At 29.7% G+C, this 22,017-nt stretch overlaps 1 protein-coding gene across 1 annotated transcript; it reads right to left on the bottom strand.

Annotated features, from left to right (window-relative positions):
- Positions 1-11,423: 11,423 nt before the first annotated feature.
- LOC132945366 (ejaculatory bulb-specific protein 3-like) lies at positions 11,424-15,654 on the bottom strand. The gene is made up of 2 exons (XM_061015085.1): positions 15,106-15,654; positions 11,424-12,064 (listed from the first exon to the last, which is right to left on the bottom strand). Exons 1-2 carry the CDS (start codon positions 15,431-15,433, stop codon positions 11,883-11,885), a joined length of 510 nt encoding a protein of 169 aa, XP_060871068.1. The 5' UTR covers positions 15,434-15,654; the 3' UTR covers positions 11,424-11,882.
- Between the last annotated feature and the right edge of the window lie 6,363 nt (positions 15,655-22,017).

The following is a 22,017-nucleotide window of genomic DNA, read 5'->3' as shown; positions in this document are numbered from 1 at the left end:
TATTTATTTATTTTAGAAATCGTATATGATATTCAAGTATACCTATACAACGTAAGAGCTTATTTTTACTATTATATATTATGGTGACGCAACAGGCGCGTACATAAAATATAAATAGTATAGCTACAACTACTAATCACGCGGCGGCGACCGTGCGACGAATAATAATGATTATGATATTATTATTATAATATTAATTCGATAATAATACCAGCTCGCACATAATAATAATAATAATAATATGTAATATATACGCACGATTTCTGTCTCGGGTTGCAATTATTCGACATGGGTATAAACGCGTAACACAGTAGCAGCATAATACGAAATTCTTTTTCGATATACCTACTTATACACGAGTCGTACGCGCATAATAATAATAATATGTTATTTATATTATTGTGATTGTACGACTGTATATTATTATATTAAAATATGTTACATACCGTAATATATTAAAATTATGACTGGCAGACTACAGTCAATACAATAATCACGTATCTGTCGAATAATAATAACGATTTTAATATTATTATTATTATTATTACATTTGTCGCCTTGACTATAATAATATTATAATGCCTATATTGCAGCACGCACGCGTGTTCGTGATTCTTAGCACAAATTTATTAGTGATTTTCGTAACACCTTATTATCTGTATCAAATGACCGTCAGACGAACGTTGTTTATATAATATAATTCATTATATTGTTATAATCGCCCGACGATAGATCGCCTGCAGCTCTAGGTGCGATATCTCCAAACGATTTTTCACGGTCTTTAAGGACGAGCTGAACGCGGAAGTACCTATATACCCTTAAATAGTCCAATCCTATTATGTGTGTTGACGTATATGTTTTTGATTTTGGAATTTAGTTGATGCGAAGTTGGTGGTCTTCATATTGAGTCGTCCACACTCCACATTATGTACACGCGATGCATTCTATAATTATATATACATTATAGTAATAATAATTATATATATATTTTTATATAACTATATAGCATAAACCTCGGCCACCTGAACCATTGTCCGACAGTTTTTTACTTATATAAAGACATAAAGTACAATAACAATTAACAATACAATAGTGGTATGACTTACCTATACAATATGTTTGCAGTTATTACAACAAATTATCAACACTAATTTCTTTGACGGGTTTCAGTATTTGTTTGTTGGTCATCTCATCTAGTGAGTACTGAGTAGAGGCTGATGAAGGAATTCGGGTGTGTTATTATGACTTTTGACAATCGCTGTTTGTTGGCATTCAACGATGAGGTACTTGCAGATAATAAAAATTGTACTCCACAGTCCACAGGTTGCGCATTAACTTTGGTCTTCTTTGGACACGAGGTAGCCTTGTCCTTGTGTATTAGGTTATATCTGCTATGCCTTATCTCCGTAGACACTCTAGGATGACAATATCTTCTTTTCTATTTAAATTACTAATAATAATAATTATTATCATTATTTTTATTGACATAACAGATAATTTTAACATGTGCCTAAACCACGATGATTATGATAAATATTATGTGTTTTATATGTTGCAGACTTACAGTACCTATTCAGTTTTAAACAGCTGTTATAGACTTACAAATTGAAAGTTAATTTTATATTCGTTAATTTCAATAACGTTTGTACATTCCTGGTGAACAATGAGTTATATTATATTATATTACGTTCGGTAGACGTTTAAAATCTGTGGCTGACATGACCACAAATACCAATAGGCTATATCTATATGTATATATTATATACCTACTAAATACATCTTACATACAGAGTGATTCATCAAGCGTGCTCACCCTGTTTTTTCTTCTTCAATAATACAGTTATTCAGAATCTAATTTTTGGATTTTTCAAATATACTTAAATAACATATTCTCACATTCTTATGTGAATCACCTTGTATAAACATATTGAATTGAATAAAATATGTTTTTCAATATTTTTTTTATCTAAAACTGACTTACCTATATTATAACATTTATTTTACAACAGCAGTGCACTTATGTCTGTATAAATGTATTATAATAAAACTAATGGCAATTATTATAACTACGAAATTATATCCATTACAAATGACTTAAGAGGACGCTACACCCGCATGTGTTGTCTCCATCTTACAAATGTACTACATAGCAAAAACTGTTTTACGCGGGAAAGAACCGAGAAGGCTACAGTCATAACTAAGAAACGAGATTTGCACCACATAAAAAGGAGAACTTTGACTGCGCAACGTTGTTTTTATTTTTTTGACATCACTTATATGAAAAAAGTTTTTACTGTTTCAAAAACCATTATTTTTTGTGTTTTTCAAACTTAAAAAACTTTTTTCATATAAATGATATCAAAAAAATAAAAACAACTTTGCACAGCCAAAGCTCTCCTTTTTATGTGGTGAAAATCTCGTTTCTTAATTATGACTGTAGCCTTCTCGGTTCTTTCCCGCGCAAAACCACTTTTTGCTATGTTATACATTTGTAAGACGGAGACAACCCATGCGGGTATAGCGTCTTCTTAATTGTTCCGGAAAATCAATTACGACTTAATATTATTTTATTTATCATAATTAACCGACCCCATTATATTGACCATTGATATAATAATACCATACATTTTATCGTTAATGATTTAAGAGAAACTTAATGATGTGATTTTATATTAATGTATTTTACGCTCTTTTAGATTTAAACGCCATTTATTATTAAAATAAACAATTTAAAAGGCTTAATAACGATAGTATGAATTATAAATATAGACTAGATATTATGACATTTTCAAATGATATGATTTATTCAAAAATATGATGCATCATAAATCCATGGTACCTACAGCTGGTTTGAGTAAATTTAATTTTTCTAAAAATTCTGAAAATTGTATGATTACCATTAATTTAATTGGCTTTTTACAGTTTCACATAATGCGATAGAATATGATTCACATACAATTTGACCGTATTAATAGCATTAATTTAAATTATTAAAATTGTCTCATTTCTTTAACCTGCAACTCGTAAGACTTAATTTTTATCATAGGTAAATCTTGTAATTTTTCATTCTGAAAATGGTAATTCCTTAATTATATAATGTTACATTAATGTGTTGTAAGTACTTGCTGTAATGTTTTACTTTTTACTTGCCTTTTATTTTAAAATTTATTTCTAGATTTTCAGGGACAAACAAGTCTTGTTCCTGATAACGAATATCATTTGTCGTAATACCTTTTTAGCAGTACTTGCTGATATTTCAATAAAAAAACTTTTTTTTTTTTACAAGGTTATTTTTTGTGCAGATTTATTTAATTAATCGTTTTTACTCGTCTCAAACAAATACATGTATTTTAAATTTTAAATGATTTTTAAAAAACAATTTAACCTGGTGGCCGACACATATTAGAATATAATTTGTATACACCAACAAATTATTGTAAAAAAAAAGGTTAGTAAAAGAAGATTTCATTGATAAACAAATGGTCATGTTGCGTTATGTAATATCTAATTACTAATTTTGAGTTATTTTATAAAAAAAAAATAAGACATGTCTAATAATTTATAGAATTTTTTTGTGATGTTTCATATTATTAAGTGAATATTAGTGAATAATATTGTATATAGTTTCTTCTTACAGGTTTTATGCTGAAGAAAATTTGTTATTTGATACGAAAAATCTGTTATCTCTCACGAATGCCGTCCAAATCTGAATTTACACATAATTTTAAATTAATACTTTGAACAATAAACACGAAAATTATAAAAACAAAAAACAAAAATTACCATAATTATGAAACGCGTTTATCGTATGTAGGAAAATAAATTAATATAATATAATATAGGCCTCTTACCTATATAATAGTATCTAATGTGATTTCGTGTTCTACACAAAATATGTACAATGTGTACGGTAATAACAGCGATTAACCTTCGGATTTTTAATATCGTCTGGAAATATATTATGTTTGGTTCATAGCGTCGATACGCTTTACACACACTTCCGAGGTCTTCTACTCTTCAACGCATCCGATTCCAATACGTATATTATACCTACATAATAGTTATAATATGGTAAAAAATAAATACGTACCATGTACCCGTATAGCCATGCCTATACTGTAAATACTATACTACCTATATTATATTATGCGTGTATACATTAAGTGTAATTTCACATGTAGGTACTTATGTCTTATAACATATTAATACATTTATATCTATATAAAAAGTCCTGGTAAATTGGCCGGGAAACCAGGAAGTGGTTGGTTTTATTAAAGTGTTTTATCTTTGGACTTATTTTTTTTCTGTAACAACATTAATATTAAATTATATTATGAGAAACGCAATTGTATACTAGTATAGTAAGGCGGAGAGTCTACAAATAAAGTATTCATTACATATGTTATACGATAAAACTTAATCTTCAAACGCTGATAAATAAATCTTTTCGAATTTACGCTCAACTCTTTTGTTAATATGTATTAGAAATTAAAAATGCAAATTGTATAAAATGAAAACAAAAATACTGCGCTTGTTATACTCTGCTTTGAAATAAAATGATAAATAATTATTACATCTCGAACTTATAAATATGTATTAAAATAAATTACAGTAAATCATTTCACCAGCCCATTCTACCATTTGACACATTTTTCTCTTAAACTGGGTCGATTTTAGGACGTAATTTCATGCGACTGACGTAAAGTCGTCGAGATTATTATTTTCCAATTTCGAACAAAATAACCGGGGAAATTGAAAAATGACCCGTTTGATGTCTTCTCGACCGTATTGTGGTATCAATTTCTATTTGAAAGATTAAAAACACGGATATAAAAACACCAATATAGCGTCCAACAAAAATAAATAACTACCCATTACTGCGTAACGCCGGTGAACAGCTTCCTAGTGCTTCTATGAATCTAGATATAAATTTATAGAAAAGATTATAAGAATCACTGAATACGTATTGTATATAGGAAAAAAGCAGATTCGTTTTCTCATGGTCATGAAATTTCGATTCCGGTTGTTTGGCGGATGAAAGCGTGCAGATGTTTATAATATTATAGTACCTATTAGTACCTACAGAAGAAAATAAAGTGCGCAATCATTAATCTCTCACAAACACGACACACACACTGCACAGCTATAATAATAACAATTATATAACATGAACAATTGATTTACTCTATAGACGATAATAGAGTATAGTTACGCTTGTACACGTTTTCAGATCGTTACTTGTCTAAAGAACTCTGTCGGACTAGGAAGCGCAAATCGTAAGTGCAAATCACTGCAGTCTTACGCGTTCAAACTCCAAACATTGTACTTCGCGATTTGGTCGTGGACTTAAACACTTAAATAATACGTCTGCCTTGGATATGTAGGTACCTACTATTATGCAGAGATAATTCCATATATAGACCTTAGGCGTAGCGGTGTTGAACAAATATAGCTCCTGAAACACAAAAGTATATTAATTTGTTATATTAAAAGGCGTTAATCTAGAAAATAGTACATATTGTTAATATTCCTAAAATATTGTTTTAAGTACTGCAATAATTAGTATAGTAGGTATATGTTTTTAAGTTGGCAGACATCTAATTCAGAAAAAAATTAATTGCATTTTGGTTACAACTGCAAAGCAATGAAATCGGGTTCGTAATGCGTCTCGAATCCTATATTACGTATTATACTAGGTAACTGATCCTGCACGGTGTTGGACGTGACAAATCAATGCCCGTGGATTTACCACCTTATTAAACTTCGTTAAATGTAAACTACACAGATTTTTAACACAGTTATTTGGTCTGTCTCGACCAAATAATATAAGATGTAGGTCTACAATAAAATACAATTATAATAACTATTTTATTTTCTGTAACTATAATGGCAATCCTATATAAACAAACAAAAGAAAGTTCGTTTTTCATGAGTCAAATTTAAAAACTTGGCTTTGAGGTTATGTACAATCTCGGGTATAAGATTATCTATGTACCTACCAAATTTCAGAACCACGGTCTGCGATAGAGTTGGACGTAAGTCACTCACACACACACCCATCCACCTATCCACCCATCCATCTGCGCGCAAACATTACATTTTATCAATTTATACCTATAAATTATTTTACTAACTGAAACCGTATTATATTAATCTAGCGAAACTCTTCTCGGGACATATAATAATTTGAAAATAACGGTCTTAACGATATGTTTGTATTATAATAATATGTACCTACTTATTTAATATTTTTAAGCGCAATAATCACGGCCAGTCGTTTCCGATTTTAAATAAAATGCAATCATCTACGTGGGTAATAAATAAATGTATAATATGATAATTCGTGCCGGGAAATATAATAACTAAATCATCATGCAGCTCTAATAACATAATATATTGTTATTATAGGTATTAGTATTTGGATCGCAGATAATTATGTACCTAAATAGATATTTTTACGGAGTGAATATTTGTTTAACGGTTTTCCATTCGAAAATAAGTGCGTGGTGTCAGCACAAAGACAGTCCGAATAGAGGAAATAAAATAATACTATATTTAAAACCTGGAACCGCCGCCGGATTCGAGTTTATCGGATGAAAAATGTGTTTTATTACGGTTCGACGATTTAAATCGATTTGATTGTTTATTTCCACGCCGATAGTATAATATACCCAGGTATATGTTACCTATTATCATATTATGCACGCAGTACGCCGATTGCGGCATGGTTATATAAATATCATCGGATTTCTGACTAACCAATAAAAAGAGTTCGATCTGGAAAAACATTGTAATAGTCGTTATTGGCTGTCGTTGACTCTCTCTCGAAAAAAAAGTGTTCTCGTGAAATTACATGCTCTGAAAGGTATTTAACTCATTTCAGGTATGATTAAATACAGCGATATAACATGACTAGGAGTTTTTATTACACAAGACTATAGTTTACAGGGGGATCCATCAAACATTCTCATCCCCTTTTAGATTCTAAGCGGAGCGATGAATGTATTGATTTTACAATGATGTGTGTTTTTTTTTTTGTGTCGTGTACAGCAAGTACTTAGTCGAAATAATGTTTAGATTGTCAATGTAAATGTCTATATTGGTAGAAAAGTGAATTTTGTTAGTTGTTGGTACTTTCAAGAGGTAAATATTAAAAATCCCCAGTAGTTTTTAAAAGAGTCAGGAAAAATAAAAGAAAAAAAGGTGTAAAAGTGGGTACCGTTCTGCTGATCAGTAGTTGTCAAGCTTGTCGTTGTGATATTTTAATTCAATCCAAAAATACCAACTAGATTCACTTTTCTATTAGAATAGATGCTGATCTCGAAAATCAGAACATTTTTAGTATTCAAAATGTTGCTGACAGATAGAAAAAAAAGATAAAAACACACATCATTGTAAAATCGATCAATTTCTTTCGCTGTGCTTAGAATTTAAAATTAAGGGAAAACGGGAATTTGTAAGCAAAATTAGTTTCGATAAAATCTATTTTGTTTTTTTGGTATAGTAGTCACACAACATTTTTACAAAATGTTTATAACAGCATAATATGTTGTACATGATAAACTTTTCTAAATATTTTAACTTTTGTAAGCTATTTATACGTATAAGAAATTTCGATTTTTTTTTGAATTTTTGTCGATAAAAAAGTCCACTCTGTCAAAAACTTGAAAATACTGAATACAAGATTCCTCTAAAATTGTTATTAGTGAAAATTAATACAATTCAAGGTTGATGATATCATATAGAAATTATAGTATGATTTTAAAGCTTATTAAAATTACGACAAACAAAAACACGATATTTTTAAATCGTTATTATTGAATAATTTTATTTAATAAGACATTAGTGACTAGAGGCATTAATGTTATTTTTCTTCTGCGTCATAATATCAGTGATCCATAGATCGATGACACCTGGTACGCGTAGGCACGATAATCGAGGACATGGTAGAAAAAACTGAATATACATTATACATAGGAATTTTGAACTTTTTAAAAATATTTTTGGAAGATTTCTATGCAAGTTTTAATAATGCTGATATTTATTATAGTACATTGATCATCTCATCAGTATTAATCACCAATAGGCTCAGTATAAATCTTCAATGTGTACCTATCAATATACATACTATAATATTCCTATAAACTTACAACTTTGACTTTTTGATTTATTTATAAAAATACCAATGCACCTAGGTACCTGAAACCGTAACACTATTTCGAATACCTACACAGACAAAAAATAAAAACACACATCATTGTAAAACCAATACATTCATCACTCCGCTCAGAATCTAAAAAACAATTTATTTATTTCGAATTTTATAAAATATTATGGTTGTTCCGTTTTTGCGGGATTTCTATCAGTTCACTATTTTATAAATACCCGTTACCTATGACTTTTATCGAGTATTGAAACTTATAATAACCTTTCTTACAATATTATCGCTCGTGCGGTATATTATTGAATTCGCGTTGTAATCAAAAACAACGACGCTCGCTCGATTTTTCCTCGACCCGGCGAGCACAGTCGTGAGTCACCGCTTAATCCATTTCTTTTCGATATCACAGTGTTTACAGTATATCTAGGTAGCAGTATAGGGAGGGTATAATACATTATACCTATACGGCTATACATATCATATACAAAATATAAAACACACGCTAATTAAAGCAATACTGATGCAGAGTCAAACAAGGTTAATGGTACAACATTATAATTTATAATAATATATTATAATCATATGTAATTATTGCGTTTACTATACACGTAGGTATAGATATTCTATACATTATATAAGTTTTCACCATGAAATGTTATTATAAATTTATAATATTATGATAATACGACGTTTAACGTTTTCATTAAATGTTAATAATAATATGGCAATATCTGAGTATTTTTTGTAAGCCATTTTATATTTATTTCAATTTATAATGAATTTACGTGTTCGTAAAACAACACGGCCGAGTTAAAAACAGAAAATCGTCTGAGAGTTTATTAAATCGTGTTTAAGGTTACCATAATAATATAATATACATATTATAGTATATTATGTTGCTGCTGCAGTATAGGTATAATAAATATTGTTTGAGGAAGGACAACAATACTCCTAAATGCATTAATTACTACTTATATCCGGTTTTTTTCATTTGTTCAAAAAAAAATATATATATAAATGAAAAATGTACTATTTCTCGATCCAAATCAAGTTGTTTTAAATTTTTAAATATACTGTAGGGACTTACATAGCTATAATTTGTTGTTCATTATAAAAAACGAATCAAATGCCAACTTATTCAGGTGCGTATCTCATAATAATATAATATGATATTGAAATTAATATAATATTATGATTAATAATTTGTAGTACTGCAGCTCATTTTAATACAAACTTGAACAAAACACGCCATTTTTAAACCGTATTTACATAATACGATCATGCCAAGAGATATAGTAAAAGAGAAATGTGTCATTTAAACTTATTCTTTATACAAACGCACAATTTATAGCTCAATAATGTAAATTATATGGACTATGGGTAACTAAAATAGTTAGTAATAAATGACGCCAACGAATTAAAATTATTTCAATGACTAATCGACTATTGATGTGTTAGTGCACATTTGATTCACAGACAATTTACCTATTCAAGGTGATTCACCAAGCTTGCTCAACCCCATTTTTCCCTTTAATAGTAAATTTATTTAAATTCTGACATTTGGAATTTGTTGGTATACTTAAGGATAGGTTTACAAGGTTATAGAATATATTTAATATTGAATATAGTATTTATTATACTCGTAGGTGCAATTTGGAGGTGCTTGGGGGTGCTCAGCAACCCCTAAATTCATATTAGCACTCCTAAATTTTTGATAGAATCGTCGAATTTTTATTAATATAAATATATAATATTATGCCATAGGTATTTGGATACAATTATTTCTAAGACCTTATAATTTTCATAATAATAATAATATCAGAACAATAATATAGATTATAGATAATAATGTATCATATACCTAGTGCCTACTCGTATTCGTATATTGTTATATTAACGTTTAATTAAATTTAATAATTTAACAATTATTTCATTGTTAATTAAATTTATTTTGTTTTGATCCAAAAAATAATAATTATAGTACAGTCGAACTTTAATTTTTTTCAATTATGTGAAATTGTTATTTTCGAAATTTTCAAAATATTTAGACAACCTAACCAATTGTAAGATATATTTAAACCACAAACATATTCACACCCATTCTACAGTAATGAGTATTGAGAGAATTTTTTTCGACAAATGTTTACCCAAAAACATTCCGTCATATAATAGTATTTATATAAATGCGTGGTACAATCAAAAAGACGCGTACTTATCGTAACGAATTCCACGCACACAGGTATAATCGTATTCAATAATAATAATAGTAACAAAATGTTATGTATGTTATGCACGTCGTTCGAATATTTTCACTGTGAATTCGACCTGTAGATATATCATTATTATTGTGCTTACCATTTAACAGCGGCCTGCGTGAATTATAACCTAATAAGTAATAAACTAATCACCAAGCATGGCCAAAAATCGTTTTACAACATATTATTAATATATTATATTTATCTCGGTGCCAAACACTTCCTTCCATGCGCGGACTGGCTGGGATGCTGGTATGCTACAGCATCCCTTGCCCTAAAATATATTTGTCCAATATTATTTATTATATATTTAAAGACTCTAGGCACCTAATGAACAGCAGATCGTTACCAACCTACGATTATTAGTAATCTATAATATTGTACAATTTTTAATGAAAGTTTGTTGTAACTTGGTATTTATTTATGTTGACGTATATTCAATATTTTTTTTAAAACAAATTAAAATATATTAATATTTTATAAACAATCTACATGTTTTAAACTTGCCCCCGCAATTTTTGTTATTTGCCCTTTAAATTGTGTAGCATCCCGTGTCCCATTTTATCAGTCCGCGCCTGAATTCGTACCCGATTGTACAATTGCGCGAGTGTATCACGATTATTCACGATGATCAAACAGTTTTATATTTAAATATTACAGATCTTCGTACGGGTACACTCAGCAGGTACCTATGGATCTAGGATGAGACATTTGTTCAAAAACATTTCATTAAAAGATAATTCATCAAAAACAATTTGTCAATTATACCCACACGTTTTTTAAATAATTTTTATCAATAACAAAAATATTTTATTTACTTCAAATAAGGTTTTTTACTTTAAAATTAAATTATATTAAATTACGCCGTAAAAATAAAAATATTTTTATTTCTTAAAGTTATAGACTAACGATCGATATTTGATGTAAGTACCCATATAATATAATATATGGTTCGATAATATTAAAAAATTGATTCTACGACACAAAGTTATATCATAAACAGTCGATTATATTTGAATAAATATATTTATTTATATGTATATATTAATATCATAGTTTTATATCACAATAAAAGTATATAGGTAGGTCGTAGGTTTATGTATAATATTATAGTAGTGTAGGAATATAGTATAAATATGTGTAAAATGTGGAGTATGTGTCCTGATGAATAAGTAACTATATGATTTGGGGGGGGGGGGGGTACTTAAAAATACCATTACAAGTTTAGGTAAATGTTTCCGATTCGTCAATTTAAAATCGGCGGTCTTTATTCTATAATATTATAATGATAACGATGATAGATATTATATAATATTATAATGCATACAGCAGCTAGCTAGTCTCGCCGTGGACGTCGTTGTGGAGGATATGATGAATGGTGGCGATGATATATATATTAATATTATATCATGTAATCTTATGTTTTACGAGAGTATAGCTGCCGAATGATGTAAGTAGGTGAACTATTATTGGTTCATGAAATTTATGATCTCATTTTTCTTGTTATCCGTATCGTAAATTAGCATGATCTTGTCGAAATCCGCTCGCCTGTGCGTGTAAATGTATCTTAACACTTGCCGGGCCATGTCCTTTTGCCTTGGCGTGCACTTTCCACACACGGTACGTATGATCTCGGGCAACAGGTAGGCTGTAAATCAGAAAACGGTCGTATTAGGACATAGGTATTATATTCCTGAAAAATAAAATAAATCAGGGCCCGGTCAGAACCACATTATACGCGTTTAGGCACGTCCTATGTAGAGGCGTGGACATATTGTGGAGGCTAAAAGCCGAGCGATTTCTTTTCTTTTATAACATACCTACGTTGTGGAAGTGAAATAGGGGGATTTTTGAGGTAATTAGGTAGGTTAAGTTAGATTAGGAGAAATAAAGGAGCTTAGGTACTTTTATGAAATGGTCCGGGACGACTGATAATACTGCGCTAAAGTTACCGATTTTTTTTTATATAAGTTACATAGATGCATCCAGTGGAATGGTTAGGGAATCTTTAGAACCCCTAGACTCAAAATTAGCACCCCAAAATTCGAAACAATGGGTAGTTCTTAATTTGTACATGAAGATATTCACAATAAGTATTAATTAGGCACTGTTTTTTTCAATTGTTCGAATTCGTTGTTTTAACAATGTATTCTATATTTTGAAATATTTTATTTTAGATTAATATTGTAAAATGGTTTAATAATAATAATAACAACCACATTTAATATTATCTTAACTTGTATAAATTATGTACTTTTAAGTATTAACTAATTATTTAAAATGGTCTTCGGGATGAGGATTGGTTGGATGGATATTTGGTCAGCTATATGCCTATATATTTTGTCAGCTGTCATATAACAATTTTAGTGTACCTCCTAAAATGTATAGGCCTAGTTGCGCCTAAACTAGGCTATAATGTAAAAATGTGTGTGTATACGACGAAAAAATAACCAAACACAACTACTGACCTCGACGGAAGAACTGCAACATTCGATCGGTTATTGTTTACAAACTTTTTTTGTTATTGTTATTGCGATATGTACCTAAGTAATGATTATTATTAGGTAAGTATGTGTATTATTTTTAAGCGTACTCGGTTGTCTAAAATACGTCTCCTCGTTCGACGATCAAAGATGAAACGGGGCAAAACGCTGAATCGAATACCCATATAGTCTATTATCATAATAAATCGGCACAACTGCACAAAAAAGTAATCGATAGTATTCGTCTCAACCAATATCATAGTAGTACGAACAATACGTGTTGTATAAATGTGCGCGTTTCACGTTTTTTTTTTTACACAGCTACCTATATATAGTAGTATATTACAACTATAATCCATGGTTGATTATATATTTTTGTAAATTAATTCACGTTGGCTAATAATTGCGTCTGACCTTTCGTTCAATATCGACAACATTTTAAAGGTCGATGCATGCTTGTTCACATGTTTATAAAAAAAAATTGACCACTTAGGTTTTAAAGGTAAACAATATAAATAGAATAGACATTCTGAGAATATCTCAAAATTATCGAAAATTATGGTATTGATAATTATATAGGTAAAATATAATATTATTTGTACACAGTAAGTAGGTACACGTCAATTCTTATACGTCATGAGAGACAACTACTGCAGCGCGGTATACCTAGAGTTATTCGCGTGAGATAGTACAAATTATATTATAATATTTTAATTGTATTACATTATAGGTACCTACGCGTATCCACCATCAAAAATCGAAATCGAAAAACGATTTGACACCGTTAAGTCGTATAATATATTTTCTAGTACTATAACACGAAATACGAATGGACCTCTATTAAAACGGTTGGAAGTCAATTAACATAAAACCACGGCAACTGCAGTGTCGCTACCTAATATCGAAATTGGTATAATACACGTAATATAATAATTAATATTTCGAAATTTCATCACATTTCTGAGTAGAGCTAAGACGCATGTTTTGATAACACTCGTTTCTCGGTATCGAATATTATTAAAAATTTTCAAAACACAACTTATACTCGGTTTTGAACAACTTGCATAGTCGCATATACATTTTTCTAAAAGCAATTATTATTTATTTATTATTTTTATTTTTATTGGTTCGTTAGACGACAATGCTATGATCAGTATTTTACTTTACACGATAATTTGTCTGTTTGATTTTTTGTCTGCATTTATACTTAGTTCAAGTTAAGTTTACTCCCACCCGGCCGATGAAAACTAGTCACATCCGTCCATCCCCTCCCATTAATGTATTTATGTATGTGGTCCATGGCTATCTATAAAGTATAAGCCTTGTCACTTGTGGTGTCGTGAAGTTCATAGTCAGTAAAATGTATATACTAAATTGATTAATTAATTAACTCTCGATTTACATTCAATTTTTATAAATCAAAATTCTCCGATAAATATTCTGCTTTGGAATATGAAATTAAAAAAGCTATTTTGTCATTCAAAAAAGTAAAGACTTAACTAAAAATATAATAAAAAAAAGTAGGATTAAAAAATGTTAGTATTTTATAATTCTTGTAATCTTATTATTATTTTTTTTACTTTAATTTAAAATCATTATTTGTTGGTTATTTCAGCTAGTAACTTAGTTTATTAAGTATAACAATAAGCATGTATGAAGCAGCCACCCATTGACGACACTTTATACTTAATAGTAATGTTATTAACAGTTTTTAATATTCGAGCATACAGTATGTATGTTAATTAATTAAAAAGTCAGTAACTCTAGTTGCATGATGTAGAGCGAACTGCAAATATTTGATTGAATTTTTTTTTTTATGCAATATATGACTATAATGGCATGCATTTTACCTTGGTTATCAAAAAAAAACTTTAAAAAGAGTTCCTGATCTTTAACATTGTTATACCTATTATATGGGTTTTTCTTCAAATGAAAACAGTTTTAGCAGCAGATTTTCAATACGCGCGTTCTGGTAGTTATTTTAATGTCATCTTTCAAAGATTTTTTTTGTTCGGTGCAATAAGTCCCGAACTCCACCTATTAGGTATCATAGTACTGGGATCGCAATGCTAATTTAGGGGACGTAATGCTTACTAGGGGACGTAATGCTAACGCAACCCCCTCCGGTTCTCAATACCACGAAAAAAAAAATAAAATAAAAGGTATCAAGGGACACTGTCTCTTACTACCTGTCGTCTCGTCCTACCTTTGACTAGTTTGCCGTCCGGCGTGCAAGGTCCCTCGTTGACGAAACACTTGAAGAAGCTCGACACCACCTTTTGGTTTCGCAGCAATTGGCCCACGTCTAGGTTATCGTACGTGGACACGTAGTAGCCCGATGGCGCGGTGAACATCATCGTTTGCTGTTGTTGCTGTTGCTGCTGTTTCTGCTGCGAAGAATAAATTCCACCGTCGGCGCAGTAGACGGTCGCGGGCTGATGGACGAGCACGGCGGCGAACATCGTCACTGCCAGCAATGAAAATATTTCTGGACGGCTCCGCGGGCTGTTCATAATATTATTATTGTTCGTCATCGTCGTCGAAATGGAAACGAAATCCCAATGAGCCTAATAATGATATTGTTATAATATTATAACGTCGAGCGGCGGCAAGAAGATATTTTGTAAGCTTTTCTGGCGGTCTCTACGACTGAAGTGTCGTCGTCCGCCAGTTTATATATATAATATATATATCGTTCGTACCCGCGAGGACGCGTGTGAAAATGCGTTCGATTTTTCTCTCTTGACAATAACACAAAATACTAAAATATTAAATTATATGTGCGTATAAAGCGCGTGCGTACTCGGCGGTTGGAGACTTATCTTTTTTTTTATCGGCACGCGTCTGTTTCGTGTCGTATTCACGGTCAACCGACCCGAAACGCGTATATTATAATTTATAATACTATATTACTATGTTATGTGACGTTTGTGAGCGATTTAATCGGTGACAAAATATAAACGAAAAAATGCCACACGTTTCGACCGAAATCACCGCATATAATCGCTGTTATTCGTACAGAGTGATTTACCAAGTATACTCATTGCTCACCCTCGTTTTTCATATAATTATGAATTTATTTAAATTCTGATTTTTGGAATAAAGTTAATACACAATATAGTTCTAAAAAATTGGTTTACAAAAATATAAAATAGGTTTGATATTGGATCTATTGTTAATTATGCATGGATCATTTTTACAAAATATTCTTGAACTATCCTTATTACACACAAATAAATTGGCGTTCATCGTTTCAACCAAAAACTAAATTTTCGTTTTCACCAAAATTAAAAAATGTTTGGTTTTTGTTTCCACCAAATCATTCATCTTCCAAAATTATTGTTTAGTACATTTTGAGTAAATCCTGGTGTTATGCAGTTCTTGTCTTAAAGTATTCTGAAAATTAAATGTACTAAAATAGTAAGTTTCCATCCAGAACAATAAACAACTGCGAATTATTCCATGCACATTTCAACGAACCGTTCTATAAATCCTTTAATAATTTTTCAACATTCCGATTTTAAGTATTCAAATATTTAAGTAAATAAACAATTATTAATTAAATATCTAAAAACCAAAAATATGAAATATTCAAATAATATTAGCTAACGCATCAACTGTAGTTACAAGTATAAAATTAAAAATATTACCCTCATGAAATTTTTGAAATCAGTAACTATGTAGGTACCATAGGTATAACTAGGGAGGCTTGGATGGGCTTCAGCCTCCCCAGAATTTCTTAAAGCCCTATATATTTTATTTATAACTTACTTATTAAAAAAATGCTAGGGCTGAAGTCCTCCCTTAACTTTAAGATCTAATTACGCCTATGCTAGGTACCTAATCCATATAAGCCTAGATTTGGCGGAAACGGAAATTTTTTCACTTTGGCTAATACATAAAATGTGTATTGGTGGAAACAAATAATACTCCAGTTAAATAGCTCAGAATATACTAGTTCGAATTTTGATTTTGATACGATGAACATTGATTCAGAAGAATTATCTGATAAATAATTTACAGTAGAAAATGGGAATCTTGTTTGAAAAATTGAAGTTAATATCTCCACAGGACACTCCTTGAGTATTTGTACAAAAATATCATGAATTTGGAAATATTGTCTTTAAGTATATTTGAAAATTCCAAAAATAAGATTTTGAGTAACTGCCTTATTGAAGAAAAAAGGGGTAAGTATGCTTTGTTAATCATCCTGTAAATAGGTCGATTTTTTCAATTTTAACTCTATTGAGTCTTTTTATAATTATAATAATTATATTATTAATTATTACATGTGAATTGTTTATCAATATTATCCTTAATATAAACCTTATTTATGTTAATAATTACTATTATTATTAATGTCAATTAATTATTCGCTATTTTGTATATCTAATATCTATTAATTTCACTCAGCTCACTTTTTCTTTCTATCTATTAGATTATTTTGTTATAATGTTTGATTTAAAACCGTTACTGGGCTGTGCCCGTTTAAATTAATAAAATAAATAAATAAATATAAGAAAAGGCAAATAAAATATAACAATATAATATAGAATAATATAATTTTGATAATGTTCAGGTATGATTAAATGATGTGTGATAAAATAATATGGTACCAAACAACTCATTATGACTTATGAGTAATATGACGACAAACCTTTTGTATTACAATAGCATTAAAATATTTCAAAAATTTCAAATGTCTATAAAAAGCTTAAATTAAGTCTAAATATTTTAATGATTGCATTGTGTATACTACGTATAGAAATGATAGTATAATGGAATGTTTCGAGTTTCTACGATTAATGTTTTTTTAATTACAACAAAACAACTAAATTGTTTGAGAAAACTTATTATTTTATGTTTCATTGTTCACTTTTGACTACGTTTGAACTTCAAATGTTTATCAAAAAAAAAATCGAAACAATATTTTAGAATGTATGGAAGAAAAACTTATGAAGAACTTTAATTAAGTTCACAATCCTGAGGTAAAAAAATAAAATTAATTTTCATGATATTGAAAAAATTATAAATTATCATGTCTAGAAAATGGCAATATAAATATGTGTTCGGGAAGAATATAAAGTCTCTACGATTGTTAAATTTTTTTATGAATTCTTTATGAATCACAATTCACGACAAATAATATTTTTTTTTTTTAATTACAATAAATAACGTGGTTAATTATAATTGGTTAATTATGATGAAATAAAAAGTTAATAATATTAATAATTATTAAAATAGTTATGCGTTATAAAATTATATTGGCATGATTCCATTCGTTTTCATCAGGTTAAAATATGCAATAATCATGATTTATGAAGACAAATTAAGTCATCATATAAAAAAAAAAATTTTAATAGGGACAAACTAATAAAATGTTCTTTGTCAAGTGTTGGTCAAAGATAAGTTTTAATTTTTCAGGCACCGTAATCATGATTAATGATGCTGGGTTAGTGGGGATCGTTATAAAGGTTTTAAATTTAAATTTCACAGATAACCCTGACTAGACTGCAATGTTTGCCATGATATATTCACTTTATTTTAAAATTATGTTCCTATTGCTCCGAATTAATCGTATATACAATATATACTTATTTTCAACAAAACTATAATAATAATAATATTGTATATATTTAAATAGGACTTGATCGGTGCAACATGATTCGATATTTGTACATGTTTGGTATTCAAAATACATAGGTACGTAGGTATAGCCGTATGGGAAAACAAAAAAAAAATTAATTAGAATTTGATTTTGATTTTGTCCAGTCTAATAATTTCAGACTTTTATTTGAGGTAGGTATTTTAAAATGTTTGTACAACTTCAACTTCTCAACTTTTCTGGTAGAAATTGGATCTAGGTGATACTTTTAGGAGGTCAAAATTGAAAATTCTCAGTACTTTTTAAAATAATTTGGGGAAAAAAAATAAATGAAAATTTGTTAAAATTTGTTAAAATTGTTTGGTAACCTTGGTAAGACCGACTTAAATATTTCACTTAGATTGTATTAGATTAATTTAGTTTTTTTTTTCTAAAAATTATTTGTCCGGTCAAAAAGCTTAAAAATGTAATACACGAGTTTTTATTATAGCTAAAATATTAACAATACGTAGGCATGATTATATTTTAGAAGCATTTAAAGTTCAAATTTTGACAAAACCACAGTTAATTTGTAGTTCATGTCTTATAAAGTATCAAATTTGTATAGCTAAGGCTTGAAAATTTAATACAATTAGTAGTTTATACTTTTACTAAAATAATACTGATAATTTTAGAACAATTAGTATACAAATTTTGCAAAAATTCATTCATTCTGATAAGACGTATATGAATTTAAGTCTTGCTTACTAGTTGACAGTTGAAACTTATAAATATTTTTTTTAAAAGCAATAATAATACAGGTAGTGTGGGGGGGGGCTTCAGCCCGTTAGCCTTGCCTGCCTTCCCCCGCATTCACCACTGATATAACTTCCATAAAAAAGGTAGATACTATATACTTTACGACTTACGTATAAATAAAACTTGCATATTAGATATTTATTATAGATTATAATAGTGCCCAAACATGTTACGACATCAGAACAAAATAATTACCAATCGTACCTGTTATTTCGTGCCCAAACGCGTCACGTTTTGGGATAAATTGGGACCCGTGGTATAAAAAGGCAGTAGGTGAGTTCTGGAAAAAATTTTAGTCCGTTGGTCTCATTTTTTTAATATCTAATAATCTTTATTGAAGTCAAATTTTATAATTATGGTTTAAATGGAAGCAACGGCCAGGTAGATGAGTGTGTTTGAACCCGGGATCCAACTTACCTATACTACCTTTTTTTTATCGGAACTTAAATACCCAATTTACCGCTTTCAAAATTTACACAAATTATAGAAAACCCAATTCGGGTACCTAGGTAGACCCAGTTAAAGAACTCCCGTTAATTCTAGTATTCTAGATTTCCTCATGAAAATTATTTTTGTATTTTGTTAGACTACGGTTTATTGGAATTTAATTTAGAATTTTTTCCATTTTCATCACAAATTCACAAGCCCGGTTTACGCGTCGGCGAAACGAATAGGTGTTCGGCTAATTGGTTGTCGGCGAATGGGGCCTAAATTGTTTTAAGTTGTTACCGACTGGAGTTCAGATTCAGCAGTTGTAAAAGCACATAATATATTTCTACATGCCACATTAATACCAAGGGGGTGCAAACGCACCATCTTGCACAGTTGCACCCCTGTACCTAATTAATCCACTCAAATAAAATGTTAATATTATGTCAATAGGTAATTAGTAGGTATAGCCGTAGGTATAGGTGGTATACCGTATACCGTATACCGTATACTAGGTATATCTGGTATACTGGATACTAGGTATATAGTCGTATACCTTTTAGGCATAGACGTACAGGAATGTGTATAGTTATTTATATGTTTATTATTATAATTAGGGCCCGGAATTTAATGCATTTGCATCTTTTTTTCTAATGCTTACATACGAGGCTCGTTTTTATACAAATTTGATTCATGGAATATAGAATTTAATGATACAATATTTATTTTTTATTTTTTGCATTTTTTGGGAATTTATTGCTTTACGGTCATTTTTTAGTATTTTTGGTGCATTTATTCATTTTTGTACTTTTTTTTACATTTATTTGCATTTTTCTTGTTGAAAGTTAGACTTTATTGTAACACATTCAGTTTCCATTATAGCTTGTCGATTATCGACGTTCATTATCTTTGTTGTTTGTTGTCGCAATCTACAATTATTTAATAAACTGTAGGCCGATATTATTTTAGACATGGTAAATTAGAAAAAAGTTCACAAAAATCGATCGAATTATTTCAAACTTCAAAAAAATATTTTTGAAGGCTCCTTCGAGAGTAAACATTTTTAAAGAGCTGGAACCTATAATAAATACGATTTATGACCCATGAATAAAGAAAATAAAGTAACTTTTGGTATTTCTGCGGTCATTTTTCGATGTTTATAAGTAATTTTAACATTTTTTTTGTGTGCATTTTTTAAAGATTTTTAGGTCATCAAGTTCCGGGCCCTAATTATAATGGGTTAATACATATTTATGTGTTTTGGGGTTGCACTAAAAATACCTGCTATTTTGCCGAGCAAATGTTTATAGAAAATGATAAAATTAATATTTTCTTATATTTTGTTTGCGTAGTATATAGTGTTATTATTGACGATGAATTATAATATAAGCAGGTATTATATGTTTTTTGAATTTTGAATTTTAGGACATTACATTACCAGCCTACTAGTTGAAGTAGAATGAGATTGTACGTTTGGCGCTTTTGAACGATATGTATTATTATTTTATTTTACTATCTCGTTTTAGCGCTATTGTGTCAAATATATGGTATTGTGTGTCGATAACATTTTTGGTTGTACACACATACGTCTACGAGTAGTTTTCATAAACGCGGCGACCATGACGTGATGCAAATTCATACGCAATAATTATGCGTATTCCACTTTTCGAATAATCTGTTAATATTATGTAGGTACGATGAATAAACATTGTTCAATAACATTTCAGGCGAAGGAGGAAGAAAGTAGTCATTTCAATCCGCACGCGCATTAACCGTCGCTGTTACGTTTGTATAATGTTTATTAATAATTATATTAGTGGTTTCAATAGTACCAACGAACGCGAGTGCAACTGCTAATTGAGTACCTATAATAGAATATTATATTCATTGTAGAATATTTTGTCGCACAGATCAAGGCCAAAAGGATGGTGAAAGGTTGTCGATCGATAGTGCAGCCCCATTTGATTACAGATCGATACAATAAAATAGTATATTATGCATCGAGAAAAAGTGTCGTGACGAATAGTTACAAAACGCAGAATAATGCAAATATGATACGCGAAAAAAAAAATACTACACAATCAAATTTAATATTTTAGGTATATTATGTACTATGTACATCGGCAAAATATTACATTGTCATAGTATTAATAATGACTTTAGCACCACCCGACACTCTATGTCACGCGCCCACGCCGATACTTGGAATAACGAATATCTGCGGAAAAAAATTTAATATTATAAATGACAATTGTTATTATCGTAAGATAACTGAAAATGTAGCCG

Source organism: Metopolophium dirhodum, chromosome 5 (assembly GCF_019925205.1).
Source record: "Metopolophium dirhodum isolate CAU chromosome 5, ASM1992520v1, whole genome shotgun sequence".
NCBI classification, from domain to species: domain Eukaryota; kingdom Metazoa; phylum Arthropoda; class Insecta; order Hemiptera; family Aphididae; genus Metopolophium; species Metopolophium dirhodum.
The sequence above is the reverse complement of the archived record's forward strand: the minus strand, read 5'-3'. Positions and strand labels throughout refer to the sequence as shown.

Excerpts from the sequence above, each read along its gene's own strand:
- LOC132945366 (XM_061015085.1), bottom strand. The coding sequence starts at position 15,433 with ATGACGAACAATAATAATATTATGAACAGCCCGCGGAGCCGTCCAGAA. Across the intron at positions 12,065-15,105 it reads GGACGGCAAACTAGTCAAAG|CCTACCTGTTGCCCGAGATC; the intron begins GTAGGACGAGAC and ends TCTGATTTACAG.